This window comes from Myxine glutinosa, chromosome 2 (genome assembly GCF_964187855.1).
Source record: "Myxine glutinosa chromosome 2, kmMyxGlut1.1, whole genome shotgun sequence".
In the NCBI taxonomy this organism is placed as follows: domain Eukaryota; kingdom Metazoa; phylum Chordata; class Myxini; order Myxiniformes; family Myxinidae; genus Myxine; species Myxine glutinosa.
In genome coordinates, this window is record NC_136262.1 from 213,986,227 (window position 1) to 214,001,328 (window position 15,102).

Below are 15,102 nucleotides of genomic sequence, written 5' to 3' on the forward strand. Positions count from 1 at the left end.
TCCACGCTCACATGGGGGAGAACCAATCACGGAGACGCCACCTGCAGGTCGTTTCCACGCCCATCTGGAGGAAAACCAATCACGATGACGCCACCTGCAGGTCGTTTCCACGCCCATCTGGAGGGAAACCAATCACGGAGACGCCACCTGCAGGTCGTTTCCACGCCCATCTGGAGGAAAACCAATCATGGAGACGCCACCTGCAGGTCGTTTCCACGCCCATCTGGAGGAAAACCAATCACGATGACGCCACCTGCAGGTCGCTCGAGCGGACAGACGAAAGATTCACATCTACCTTGAGGAATTCAACCTTGGAAAATCATTGATTCGGTTTTTTATTTATTTAAGTTAATAAAGATTTGTACCTTGGCTTAAATTCATGGCACCCACTCTTCCATGCAGGATGCTCACTCAGGTCTTCTCGGTTTCTTTCCTTTTATTGAATCTTGACCGGTAAAACATGTATCGCTGTAATCGGCGTCAGAGAGCTTCCATTCATTCAACCAATCACGTGACCGGATTCTGTGCAGTTTTTTTGTCGATATTTTATGACGTCATGGACGGTTGCTCCTGATACAGATGAGCTTCAGGACCCGTGGTCCTCTTTGTGTTAATGACTCCACATTATGTAGAACAGTAACTGTACTGTACCCCCCATCCCACTGATAGTAGGTAACAGATACGTTGATATGGAATCGACTCGATGTAGGAATATGTCTGATAAATACAACGCGTCCTTCTATCCCGGAAAATGACAGTCCTACAAGCACGACAAGGAATAATTATTTATTTGTCATAACATTAATACTAGTACCCGACTGCAAAGCTGCAATGAGCCGGCGAAGCCAAAGCCGCAATGAGCCGGCGAAGCCAAAGCCGCAATGAGCCGGCGAAGCCAAAGCCGCAATGAGCCGGCGAAGCCAAAGCCGCAATGAGCCGGCGAAGCCAAAGCCGCAATGAACCGGCGAAGCCAAAGCCGCAATGAGCCGGCGAAGCCAAAGCCGCAATGAGTCGGCGAAGCCAAAGCCGCAATGAGCCGGCGAAGCCAAAGCCGCAATGAGCCGGCGAAGCCAAAGCCGCAATGGGCCGGTGAAGCCAAAGCCGCAATGGGCCGGTGAAGCCAAAGCCGCAATGAGCCGGTGAAGCCAAAGCCGCAATGAGCCGGTGAAGCCAAAGCCTCTCGCCACTATTTTACCCATCACTATGGCATCAGTAGGTTAGGAAGTTGGTAGTAGGTAGGTGTAGTAGGTACCGTACCTAGTTCAAAATGACACCATTTGCATTCTGGATGAGATTAAAATTTATTAAATTTTCATTTTCATTAATTCGGTGAATTCCGTCTCAATTTCGGATATTTCCGGCTGTGAAAAACTATCCCCTACGGCCGCGAGATTTCTAAAAAAATAATTCTTCGTCAATTTTAGAATATTTGACGCCGTGTTCACCCTCGGAAACGCGTAATAAGCTTTTTTGAAATATTTTTTCAAATGCTCGAATCTCATTGGTTCCAGTGTTTGGTGACGATTTTCGTTGAAGATAACCAGGGCCCATGCGGGCCCGGGGAACGAGGTTGGTCTTAAAGTATTTTAATTATAAATTAGAGGTGCATTAGATTGTGAATCAAACAAAGACGGGTGAAACAAACTCCTATTGAACTTTTTTCAATTTGTTATGCATACTTCCGCATCCGCAAGATGGCGGCCTCCATTGGGCGATTTGTTGCGTCAAAGCTTCGAAATTCTCAAGGGATCCAGCAAAATCTGGCTTTTCAACATAATACGTACGCGTTCATTGACAACACCGGCTTCGCCGGCTATTATGCTACTAGTACCCTACTGCAAAGCCGCAACGAGCCGGCGAAGCCAAAGCCTCTTGCCACTATTTTACCCATCACTATGGCATAAGTAGGTTAGGTAGTTGTTTCAGACGCTCGTATAAAAGGACACGGAGCCGTTAGTAGTTAGTAAAAGGACACATCCCTTGAGAATTTCGAAGCTTTGACGCACCAAATCGCCCAATGGAGGCCGCCATCTTGCGGATGTGGAAGTATGCATAACAAATTGAAAAAAGTTCAATAGGAGTTTGTTTCACCCGTCTTTTTTTTATTCACAATCTTATGCACCTCTAATTTGTAATTAAAATACTTTAAGACCGACCTCGACCCGCACGGGCCTGGTTATCTTCAACGAAAATCGTCACCAAACACCGGAACCAATGAGATTCGAGCATTTGAAAAAATATTTCAAAAACCAAATCACTCAATGGAGGCCGCCATCTTCCGGATGCGGAAATAAGCATTAAAAAATTGCGAAAAAGTTCAATAGGAGTTTGTTTCACCCGTCTTTGTTTGATTCACAATCTTATGCACCTCTAATTTGTAATTAAAATACTTTAAGACCAACCTCGTTCCCAGGGCCCTGGTTGTCTTCAACGAAAATCGTCACCAAACACCGGAACCAATGAGATTCGAGCATTTGAAAAAATATTTCAAAAAAGTTTATTACCGCGTTTCGGAGGCTGAAAACGGCGTCAAATATTCTAAAATTGACGAAGAATTATTTTTTAGAAATGTCGCGGCCGTAGGGGATAGTTTTTCACAGCCGGAAATATCCGAAATTGAGACGGAATTCACCGAATTAATGAAGATGAAAATTTAATAAATTTTAATCTCATCCAGAATGCAAATGGTGTCATTTTGAACTAGGTACGGTACCTACTACCAACTACCTAACCTACTGATGCCAGAGTGATGGGTAAAATAGTGGCAAGAGGCTTTGGCTTCGCCGGCTCATTGCAGCTTTGCAGTCGGGTACTAGTAGGGGGGTTTGAGCATAGCGATGGAACTTCCCCCGCCGTAGGGACGGCCTTGATACCCGAGCAGCCATGGGATCGATTAATTAGGAAGACTGAGGGAATGGAGGAGAAAATGAATAACAACATGAGGGAAATAAATAGCAAAATGGATGCTCAGAGTGAGCGATTAAATAGCAAAATGGATGCTCAGAGTGAGCAATTGAATAGCAAAATGGATGCTCAGAGTGAGCAATTGAATAGCAAAATGGATTCTCAGAGTGAGCGATTAGAAAAAATGGACTCCCGAAGGAATGAATTAAGGGGGATAATAAGGGGATGTGGTGAAAGATTGGATGCGCAGATTAAGGAAACGGAAACCCCATGTGAGCAAACGAATGAGATAAAGAAAGAACAAAAGAATGATTCACAAGGGGCTCAGGAGCCGGGAATGGCAATTGAAATAGTTGGAGAAGTTAGGGAAGGAAATTTGGAAGGGAATGGGGAAGGTAGAAATTTAATTAGAAAATGTTTGTTACATGCTGGCCTGGAGGTTTATCGGGCCGGGTGGATGTCAACATCCCAACCGGGGGATGAATTCGGAATGGTGCAGCACCAGGGCGGTGGTTCAGAGCAAGAGGGGATAACAATAGTGGGGTCCGAGTAATGGAGCTGGACCATGTATTTATTGGGGAAGAAGGCCTGATGGGGCCAGAAATGATTGATAATGATGGGGATGTAAATGATGTGAAACAGCGGCTGGGGACCTGGCACAGTCCCATGGAGGTAGAGTTTGTTCAGGCCCAAAGGAGTCTGGGTGATGAGGTGAGCCGGTCCGAGGAGGTGGTTGAAGTGACCGAGGGGACCCTCACCATACACTGCAATTTGGCAACGGAGGCTCCGAAATTGAATACCCAGTTGGGGGAGTGTGTTGGCTCCAGGCTGGATTCGGACAGAGAGGGATCAGGAGATCGAGCCTCAGGAAATTTGGTCCCCGTAGGGAATTTGTAACAGTTGCAGGGAGGAGCAGAACAACCTGAGGGGGTTGTTACCTGCAGCTGCGGTTTGGCACAAATAGGGATAAAAAATTTTAAAAGGAAAAATAAATTTAGATTTAAATGGGAGTTGGATTTGGAACAGCCATGGTCATTTGGTTCTTGGTTACGTCCCTGACGAAGGTCCTTCTTGCCCAGTTGCTCAGTTCAGTTGGATCACCAGCTCAAGCAAGAGTCTGGGTAGTTCCATATTCTAGCAGTTCAGTATGCACACTGCACCCTTCCTCATCGGGCTCAGTCAGCTGCAAAGACAGGATCCAACCTTTCATGGTATCCTTTTGTTTGCTTTTCTCTAAATCCTGTCATAGATTGTCCTGTGGAGCACTTGGCAAAACCATGCTTTAAGCTGGAGTGCAACAGGACTTATTTGTTGTGCCTTCAAAATTCTGCCACATTATGCTGCAAGCTCTGATGAGAAGAGAAGAGAAGAGAAGAGAAGAGAAGATGAGAGAAGAGCAGAGAAGAGAACTTTCCTGACTTTTTGTCCCCGAGTGATGACATATTGTGAAAGACAATATTGTCTGTTTCTAAAAAAACCCAATATTTGTTTCTGAAAATGGAGCACAGAAAAATAACATTCCTTTTGTTTTATGATATCATTGAGGTGTTTATTGTTCCCCGTCGCACCGCGGAGCGAAAGGGGGACTATGGTTTTGCAGGCGTGCGTACACCCGTGCATGCGTACATGCGTAAGCGAAGGACCGCATTCGAATTTGGTGTGTGGGTGCAACCCACGTCAAAATCCAAGATGGCCGCCGCCATGTATGTCTGATGCCATGTATGTCTGAACCTTGTGAGTGGAATATCTTGAAAAATAAGCAAAGTACCAACTTCTAATCTGGTGTGTGGGTGTATCTTGGCATAAGGAAGAACGCTATTGAAAATTGGGTCGCCACGTCAAAATCCAAGATGGCTGCCACCATATATATATCTGAACCTTGTGAGAGAAATATCTTGAAAAATAAACGAACTACTAACTTCTAATCTGGTGTGTGGGTGTATCTACGCATAAGGAAGACCGATATTGAAAATTGGGTCGCCACGTCAAAATCCAAGATGGCCGCCTCCATGTATGTCTGAACTTTGTGAGCGAAATATCATATCATAGCATGTTTTCTGCGTCTTCCACTTTGTCAACTCACATCACTTCCCCGACGGGGGACCTAGGCGTAACGCTTGTTTTAATTGGAATCGATTGATGTCTGTCATATTTAGCTGTCATGTCATGCCCCTCTGGATTGCATAACAGCCTTCAGGATATATATATATATATTTATATTTATATATACTAGGGCATGCCCGTACTATATCTATATCTAAAATTATATCCCCCCCTCTATTTACATGAAATGGTTTGGTTCATGAAATGTTTTGGTCCATTCGCAACGCCAAAGCGAACGGCGAACGCTTTACATGAAATGGTTTGGTTCATGAAAGGTTTTGGTCCATTCGCAACGCCAAAGCGAACGGCGAACGGCTTGCGAGTACAGTGACAATCCCCCCCCCCCCCCCTCTATTTACATGAAACATGACATGAAATTTGTCCGTTTAATTAGTTTTAAAACAGTTTAACGCCAACATATGGCATGCACGTACCCGTACGATCCGAAATGGCGCACGCTCTCACAGGAGCTCCGGAAGGTCGTATATCGCAGTTACGATGAATCGCAAATTCGTTTTTATTAGTTTTATTATTAGTTTTAAAACATAGTTTAACGCCAACATAGCGCCAACATAGTTTGCAAACGTGAAATAAATGAATACGCTCTCAAATGTGCCATCCGAGGCAGAGTGTGTTCGGCACACGCGATAGCTCGCTGCTCTCTGATTGGTTGAATCGTTTTTTGGACATAGCTCGGTAAGTAATTGTCCGATTAATATGAAACCTTGAAAAGGCACATCCTCGGGTCCCCAGCAATATACCTGGCAAGTTTAAAGTATATCGGACCCGTGGTTGTCGAGAAACAGCGGTCACAGACAAACAAACAAACGTACAAACGTACAAACAAACACACAGAGATTACTGGAATTATAGATATATATATATATATATATATATATATATATATATATATATATATATATATATATATATATATATATATACATATATATATATATATATATATATATATATATGTATATATATATGTATTTATATATATATATATTGTTACAGATCGCGGTTTAGATGTTACGATGGGCCGAGCGGATGGTCCAACCGTGACCTAACAGGATCCCCAATTGGCCCGACTCCCCCAACGTTGACCAGATCGCCCCACAGATATTCAATCGGGAAACCTCTAAAGCGACCGAAAGAGAAGGAAAAGAGAAGAAGACAGAGTACGGAGGAAGAACAGATTTATTATACACACACAAGCAAAAAGAAAGAGCGACCAAAATTATTTACAGCAATGGATGGAAGAAGCAGTCACACAGTGCATCGTTAGCTTAAACTATTCAATTTACTTAACCCCAGGACAACGATTAGGACAGATGACGTTCACACTTACACGGGGGATATTGCAGGCAGGTATGGATTGAGGTGGATTGCTGGAGAAGGAGGCAGGGTCGGAGGCAGCAGCTCTCAATTCCTTGCGTTTTTGGCGGGAAAACCCTCCGTCGCGTATCCGCTGCCGATGCTGTAGACGTCACGCGCCGGCTCGGGCACACCTGCTCCTCTCCTTCTGGTGGAGCCGTCTCCCTCCTTTCAGCGCGTCTCTCCAAAGCTGGTTTCCTCTCCGAGTACCTCTCCTCTTTGGCTTGGAGCGTCTCGCATCTCACTGCTTACCGCTCCTCTCGTATGTCACCTCTTCGCTCATCTGCTGAAGCAGTCCCTTCCAGTCGCTTTTATCACTCGGGGCGGAATCAAGCCGCCGGCTGCGAGGGCACGCCTACCGGGTCGCTCACCGCGGTGCTGATTGGCTGTTAGGGCTGTCCGATTTCCCCCTTCGATCATGACGACGTGCCACGCCTGTGAGTTGGCGGCTCCTACCCCCCCCCCCCCTCTTCTCCGAGATGAGCACATGGGCAATGGCTTATTTCGTTTGATACAATGCAGAGTCAATCTAGTGGGAAACACATATTTAACCTACTAGTCTAGTAGGAAGACTAGGTCCCCCTGCACCCCCCGGAGATATACTTCTAATCAGTGTTTCTAGATTGGAAAAAATGTGTAGAAAATGACTAGCTATGGCCCCAAGCTGAAAGAATGTCCCACATACCATTTTTATGCAAATTACTGCTGCCATTATCAAAAAAACGATTTTTGACATATCTCAGCCAATATTGCAGATAATTGAAAAATGAAGGTGTCTAGACCCATGTTTTGAAGGGCATAGATCATGATAGAACTATTCATAACATGATTACATGTGTCTATGGTATACTAGTATGCATATTAATGCTGTAATTACAAAATAATCAGTTTTACAAATGATAAGGATACGTTAATACTGCAGATAACTTAACATGGTACATAAGGGGTCTAAACCCAGGTATTTTCAAGGTTAAATGTCAACAAGATGCTCCTGAGTCTTGCATAGGGGCGGGACATTGGCAGTAACATTGGTACCACTCAACTTTTCTTCCCACCATTGACTTTGTATTGCGAGAGATTTTCACTTGCTTATTTAAAGGTTTCTCACCCAGCCCACGTAAAATCTACCAACTCCTGCTGTTAACTCCCAAACATATTTTTTTATGTTATCCAATCACAGTGCAGAAATGACAGACTAGAGATCCAAATTAGTGCTGCTATAGCTGCCATTTTACATTTCCATCCATGTAACATGCGCGCTCGCGCGCTCGTATCAATTGGTAATGTCGCGCGCTCGTATCAATTGGTAACGTTGATGTTATTGAATACCTCAGTTGAAAGTTCAGTCTTCCATTCCATCTGTGTGTTGTTCTTGGTATTCATCCTCCAATCTAGCCAGGTAAGATGCTAACTATAATGTTACTCACACTCTTGACTTCAGTTTCTGCATGAAATCATAAACAGGCAGAATAACAGCTGAGCCAGCTAGCACCATGTTAGCTAACGTTAAAGCTAGCCTCATCTATGTACAGTATGTTCCTAATGTCGGTGTAACTTAAACTTTTGTTAATGCCAAACATGAGACATATCTGTTGACTTCTGTATATGAATTGAACCAGAAAGAGGCACGACAGCTGAGCTAGCTACAGTAACTTAGCACAATGTTTCATTGGCCTAGATAGCTAACGTTAGTGTGGAAGAATTTAGATGTTTTAGCTATTAGCACTTTTGATGCCACTAAACATGGTTTAGTCAGCTAAAAAGTACCCTAGTGTAGAACATGACTCAGAACCTCTGTTACCTCACTGAAAACTCAGAGCCTCCTTTCACAGGCACTTTTAACATCATTCGTGATTTCTTATTTGTCATTTAACAGTGATGGTAGACATCGACAGCAAGCATGCCCAAAAGAAAACGGAGTGTAGAACCTGCAGCCCAAAGCTCTCCTCCTACATGCATCCTTCATGTACCATCCATGTCTGATCATGGGGATTTCACGCCCCTCCGTAAAATTAAAGGATCTGCTTCAGAAAAACTGCAACTGCTTCAAAAGATCCGGGATAGACGTCTCAACCAACCGCATGACTCCCCATGTCGTATGCAATCAGTATGTGATCAGATCCCGGCAACTCTTCCTGATGACCTAGAAAGAGTAGGATATCACAGCAAGTGTTATAAGCACTTTGTCCGCCACTTTCATCGTCTGGGAGATGATACAGAACCAGGGCCATCAACCTCATCATGGCATCACTCTCCTCGTAAACCAGGAGGTTCTGCTGAACCCATCTTCCCGCCAGAGTGTATATTTTGTGAGAAAGTTGAGACCAAAGATGCTCATCGCAATACTGAGAGGCCTACAACCTTCCCATCCTTTAAAAACAAAGAAAATGCATGGGAGCAAATCGAAACACGGGCTGAGAAAATGGGTCTCTATCGACTCCATCGAAAGGTGAAAAACAAAGACCTCTTTGCATGTGAGGCCAAACACCATCCGTCATGTTTTAAAGCTTTCCGCACAGCATTCTACAACTATGAGCGTGCAAAGCAACCTTGCATTCCTGCTCCTTGTCAAGTCTCAGAGTCAAGATGAGCCATTAGACCTGGGAGAACTCATGAAGTACTGCCTGATGCCAGTGCCTCCTAGCCTTGGGACACCAGATGGGTTCTTCTGCAAAACCAACAAAGCCTCCATTCTGCACTACCTTTTAGAGGACACCACACCACAAGATCTGCAATACCCCAAGGATGCCCTGTTCATCCAGGATGGAATGGCGCTGCTGCATACCCTTGCCAACCTTCCCCCAACATGTGGTGAGATATGCTTGCAGGTGCTTGATCAGATGGTGGCCAAGCAGCACTTTCTGTTCTCCACTGACAGTTACCATCCTGAGTCAATCAAAGCGCAGGAAAGGCTGAGGCGGGGCAGCTCAGAGAAGATCATTCTGGCTGGACCAGCAACCAGGAAGCCATATGACTTCAAAATGTTCCTTGCAAATGACGACAACAAAAAGCAGATGTGCCAGCTTCTTCTGAAAGTGTGGAGTGGACAAGAGGCAGCTACCAGGCTGGAGAGAACAGAGATGGCTGTGCTGATCGTGGAGGGGAAGGCCCACCAACTTGCCTCAACGAATGGCAAGGTAAAATTGAAAGCCCTTCGTGAATGGCGATTCAATTTGTAATTTTTCCTGAAAAAAAGGTGATTACCTGTGATGTTTGTCTAGATCTGAAACTGGCAGTGACTGGTGATTGAAATGCGGTGCCTTTTTGTGTTTCAGGTCGAGGTACGTGAACTCCCCACGATCTACAGCAACCAGGAAGAGACTGATACCAGGGTGGTTCTGTACCTCCATCATGCTGCTACCATCGGATACAAGAACGCTGTAGTCAGAACACCGGACACAGACATCCTCCTGATCCTGCTCCACCATGCCCACAACATCAAGCTGACGGTGTACCTGGATACAGGGTCAGGGAAGCATCGCCAACTTGTCAACGTCCCTGAGCTGGCAGAATCCCTGGGAGAGGACTACTGTGCCACTCTCCTGGGGTACTATGTGTTCAGCGGAGAAGACTGCACCAGTGCCTTCAAAGGGAAGGGAAAAGTCGGGCCCTTGAAAAAGCTGGAGAAGAATCCCAGGTTTCACAGGGCATTCGGTGAACTGGGTGACAACTGGGATGCCAACCCTGAGGTGGAGAGGCAGTTAGAAAAATTCACCTGTGTGATGTACGGCCAGAGTCGCGAGTCATCAGTGGACATTGTCCGTGCCAAGCTGCTACGAAAAATGGTGGGAGAGGACAAGACCCTCACATCCAAGTCCAAGGTTGATCTGGCTCGCCTTCCTCCATGCCAGTCTGCCCTGAAGCCGCACATCCAGCGTGTGAACCACCGCGTAGCATTGTACAAAAGAGCCGATCAACCTATCATCGAAAAGCCAAAACCTTATGAGGAGCAAGGATGGATAAGGACTGATGAAGGACTGTTGAAACCAATGTGGTCCAGTGGTCCCATCCTACCAACCTCACTGGTGGATCTTCTGAACACAGGAGAGCACGAAGAGGAGGAGGAAGAGGAAGGAGAAGAAGAGTTTGACTCTGACGATTTCGATGAAAATGATGATGACTGACTCAGTGTAGAATCACTAATGCTAATGATGTTTATCTAAAACAAGCAAGAGAAGAGTGGTCACATTGAGTGCTAGGACTATTTTGACAGTTGTAATATTTAGAAAAATAAAACTTTGTGTTAACGTCTGTGTAGACGGACCTTAATATGAGTCTATTATTTCGTAAAACTGTGATTATTTTGTAAATAAAGCACTAATTAGCATACTAGTATACCATAGACACATGTAATCATGTTATGAATAGTTCTATCATGATCTATGCCCTTCAAAACATGGGTCTAGACACCTTCATTTTTCAATTATCTGCAATATTGGCTGAGATATGTCAAAAATCGTTTTTTTGATAATGGCAGCAGTAATTTGCATACAAATGGTATGTGGGACATTTTTTCAGCTTGGGGCCATAGCTAGTCATTTTCTACACATTTTTTCCAATCTAGAAACACTGATTAGAAGTATATCTCCGGGGGGTGCAGGGGGACCTAGTCTTCCTACTAGACTATACATAGAATAAGGAAATAAACTATTTAAAAAGATATATCGTGGCCTGTGTGTAAGTTTCATGGAATTAACTAGGAGGACGGCTGCGACCATTATTTACACTAGGGCATGCCCGTACTATATATAAGCTAGGACGTGACCGTACGTGGGTGCCCGTTCCTTGCCAAAAAAAAAAAAAAAAAAATTTGTGTAGGGGTGTGTGTGTGTAAACATCCTAGGGCGTGCCCGTACGTGGGTGCAAAAAAACATGCGTGCAAACAACAACAACAAAAAAAAACTTTGAAACCACGTGGCAGTAACGACCACAGAACCCCCCCCCCTCTATTTACATGAATGGTTTGGTCCATTCGCAACGACCACAGAACCCCCCCCCTCTATTTACATGCAATGGTTTGGTCCATTCGCAACGCCAAAGCGAACGGCGAACGGCTAAATCGCCATAGCTCGGTAAGTACTTGTCCGATTAATTTAAAACCTTGAAAAGGCACATCCTCGGGTCCCCAGCAATATACCTGGCAAGTTGCAAGTATATCGGACCCGTGGTTGTCGAGAAACAGCGGTCACAGACAAACAAACGTACAAACGTACAAACGTACAAACGTACAGAGATTACTGGAATTATAGATAGATTACGAGGGTGTTACACATAACAAAACCATACTTTTCACATTCGTTACACTTCCTCCAAAATTGTTACACTTCTCAAAAATCGTTACACTTCTCAAATTCGTTACACTTCTCAAAACCGTTACAATATATATATATATATATATATATATATATATATATATATATATATATATAATGTTACAGACGCGGGTTTTAGATGTTATATTGACCGAGCGGTGGTGTATTTAACCGCGTCCGAACAGTTACTCCCCGATTAAAACCCGATTTCACCCGACGTTGACCAGATCACCCCACAGATATTCAATCGGGAAATCTCTAAAGCGACCGAAAGAGAAAGAAAAGAAGAAGAAGAAGAATACGGAGGAAGAACAGATTTTATTATACACACACAAGCAATGGATGGAAGAAGCAGTAACACAGCGAATCGTTAACTTACACTATTCATTTTTACTTAGCCCCAAGACAACGAGCAGGACAGGACGTTCACACTTACACAGGGGATAATGCAGGCAGGTAAGGCTTGAGGTGGATTGCTTGAGAGGGAGGCAAAGTCGGGAGGCCGCAGTTCGCAATTCCTCGCGGTTTTGGCGGGAAACCCTCCGTCGTGTATCCACTGCGGTAGACGTCACGCGCTGGTTCGGCACACCTGCTCCTCTTCTTGGGGTGGAGCCGTCTCCCTCCTTTCAGCGCGTCTCTCCAAAGCTGGTTTCCTTGCCGAGTACCTCTCCTCTTTGGCTTGGAGCGTTTCGCATCTCACCTCTTGGTGCAGCCTCTTTGCTCATCTCCCAAGGCCTCTCCAAGTCATCTCTCAAAGCAGTCCCTTACAGTCGCTTTTATCACCTCGGGCGAAATCAAGCCGCCGGCTCCGAGGGCACGCCTACCGGGTCGCTCACCGCGGTGTTGATTGGCTGTTAGGGCTGGTTCACTCCTTCCCTCTTATGACGAGGTGGAGACACGCCTTTCTTCCCCAAACCTACCTCGTGGCCAATGGTGGTTTGAAGAAAACCGCCCAAAATGCGGAAGGCAATTGGAAGGGAGGTTTTGGGGAAATTGGAAGGGCCTACGCTTATTTTGTTTGATACAATGCAAAGTCAATCTAGTAGGAAAACACATATTTAGCCTACATGGAATAAGGAAATACACTATTTAAAAGATATATCGTGACCTGCGTGTAAGTTTCATGGAATTAACTAGGACGCCGACTGCGACCATTATTTACATTAACAGGGTGTTACCGTACTTTTGTAACGTTCACATTGTAACGTTTCCACATTCGTTACAGGGCACCCTCCTTTCTTCAGGCCCGTCCTCGGGCCTATTAAACTTTAACTTAGTGTGACACGTAGGTGTAATTCCCTCTACAATTAACCTGACCCTGAGTGTGACAATCTTAAAACACAAATAAGTATGTCCCCCTATTGCATTGCATCCTGTCTAACAGACTCAAGCCCACAGCTAACCGAATTACGGAATTATTCTCAAACTATACATTTACGGTGGGGAGCATTATTTACAACTAGGACGTGCCCGTACGTGGGTGCCCGTACGTGCGTGCAAAAAAGCATGCGTGCAAACAACAACAACAAAAAAAAACTTTGAAACCACGTGGCAGTAACGACCACAGAACCCCCCCCCCCCTCTATTTACATGAAATGGTTTGGTCCATTCGCAACGACCACAGAACCCCCCCCCTCTATTTACATGAAATGGTTTGGTTCATTCGCAAAGCCAAAGCGAACGGCGAACGGCTAAATCGCCATAGCTCGGTAACTACTTCTCCGATTAATATGAAACCTTGAAAAGGCACATCCTCGGGTCCCCAGCAATATACCTGGCAAGTTTAAAGTATATCGGACCAGTGGTTGTCGAGAAACAGCGGTCACAGACAAACGACAAACACACAGACATACACACAGACATACAGAGATTACTGGAATTATAGATAGACTAGGGCATGCCCGTACGTGGGTGCCCGTTCCTTGCCAAAAAAAAAAAAAAACGCTACCCGTACGCTCTACCCCGCCCGTACGCCCGTAAACAAAAAAAACAACGCTCTTCGCTTCCGCCCTTCGCTCTGACTGAATTGGGAGAAATAATGCGCATAAGAAATCGAGAAATTATTATTTTCTCCGGAAGAAATCGAATTACGAACCGTAATGGCGCACGCGCTCGGCTCGGCTCGCTCTCACATCGGCCACGCCTACGCAACAAAGCGTTCTGTGATTGGCTGCCGGAAGTGAAGTCTTCACTGTCCGGAAGGTCGCAAATCGCAGTTACGATGAATCGCAAATTAGTTTTAATTAGTTTTAAAACATAGTTTAACGGCAACATAGTTTTCCAACGTGAAATAAATGAATACGCTCTCAAATGTGCCGTCCGAGGCAGAGTCTGTTCGCCACGTTCGGCACACGTGATAGCTCGCTGCTCTCTGATTGGTTGAATCGTTTTTTGGACATAGCTCGGTAACTACTTCTCCGATTAATATGAAACCTTGAAAAGGCACATCCTCGGGTCCCCAGCAATATACCTGGCAAGTTTAAAGTATATCGGACCGGTAGTTGTCGAGAAACAGCGGTCACAGACAAACATACATACATACATACATACATACATACATACAAACATACAAACATACAAACATACAAACATACACACAGAGATTACTGGAATTATAGATAGATGACGTGATTTCTTATTTACAACGCAACCCAGGACCTGTGTTTTTTTTTCTTTTTTTTTCTTTTTAGGGAACAAGAGAAAGAAATTCCTGTTGGGAGGGAGGAGACAGCACGCATTGCATCGATGCACCAGTACCAATACCACCAAAGCACCCAAAAGCACCAAAGCACCACAAAGCACCAAAAACACCACTCGGTGCGCAGTCACCATGGTTCATAATAAACACAACAAAACAACTGGTGGTGGTCTTCTCTTTCTCTGCTGGGCCGATGTTCTTCCCGACGTCTTCTGGCTTCATGCGGCCTAGTTGGAAATAATAAAAAGCACAACTTGTGTCCATTTTTATTTAGGGCCTCAGGGGCCAACTAAGGGTGGTCCACCTGTTTGGCATAGGTGCCACCTTACCGAGGTCCGCAAGCAAGATTCCCTGGCCACTATGGCCGGTCTCCAACAGAGGTGCCCTGCCCCAGAACCTGGGGTCCATCAAGTGGTACTTGGCCGCAGAACAGCGGTCCATACAGTGGTACATCAACGCAATGCATGCTGGTTCTGGGAATCTCGGGCGCACAATGGCCACCTCACGCACGCCCCCATCGGCACCCAATGGCGCACAGGTCATGTGGGAGACAAAAGAAAGACAATTGAGTGAGGGGTAAGGTCACAAGGGTACACGTCAATAAGGCAATGCAAGGCAAAATGCGTACGGAGGGCGAAGTGAGAAAGCTCGTCCCTACCGTACGTCACCCCCCTGTCACCTACCCTACCCTTACCCCATATGTACAAA

The 15,102-nt window shown here is 45.2% G+C and overlaps 1 protein-coding gene across 1 annotated transcript; it reads left to right on the forward strand.

Moving 5' to 3' along the window:
* The first annotated feature begins 7,757 nt into the window (after positions 1 to 7,757).
* On the forward strand, positions 7,758 to 10,719 carry LOC144890707 (uncharacterized). The gene is made up of 2 exons (XM_078772227.1): positions 7,758 to 9,521; positions 9,660 to 10,719. Exons 1-2 carry the CDS (start codon positions 8,916 to 8,918, stop codon positions 10,506 to 10,508), a joined length of 1,455 nt encoding a protein of 484 aa, XP_078628353.1. The 5' UTR covers positions 7,758 to 8,915; the 3' UTR covers positions 10,509 to 10,719.
* Positions 10,720 to 15,102: the final 4,383 nt, after the last annotated feature.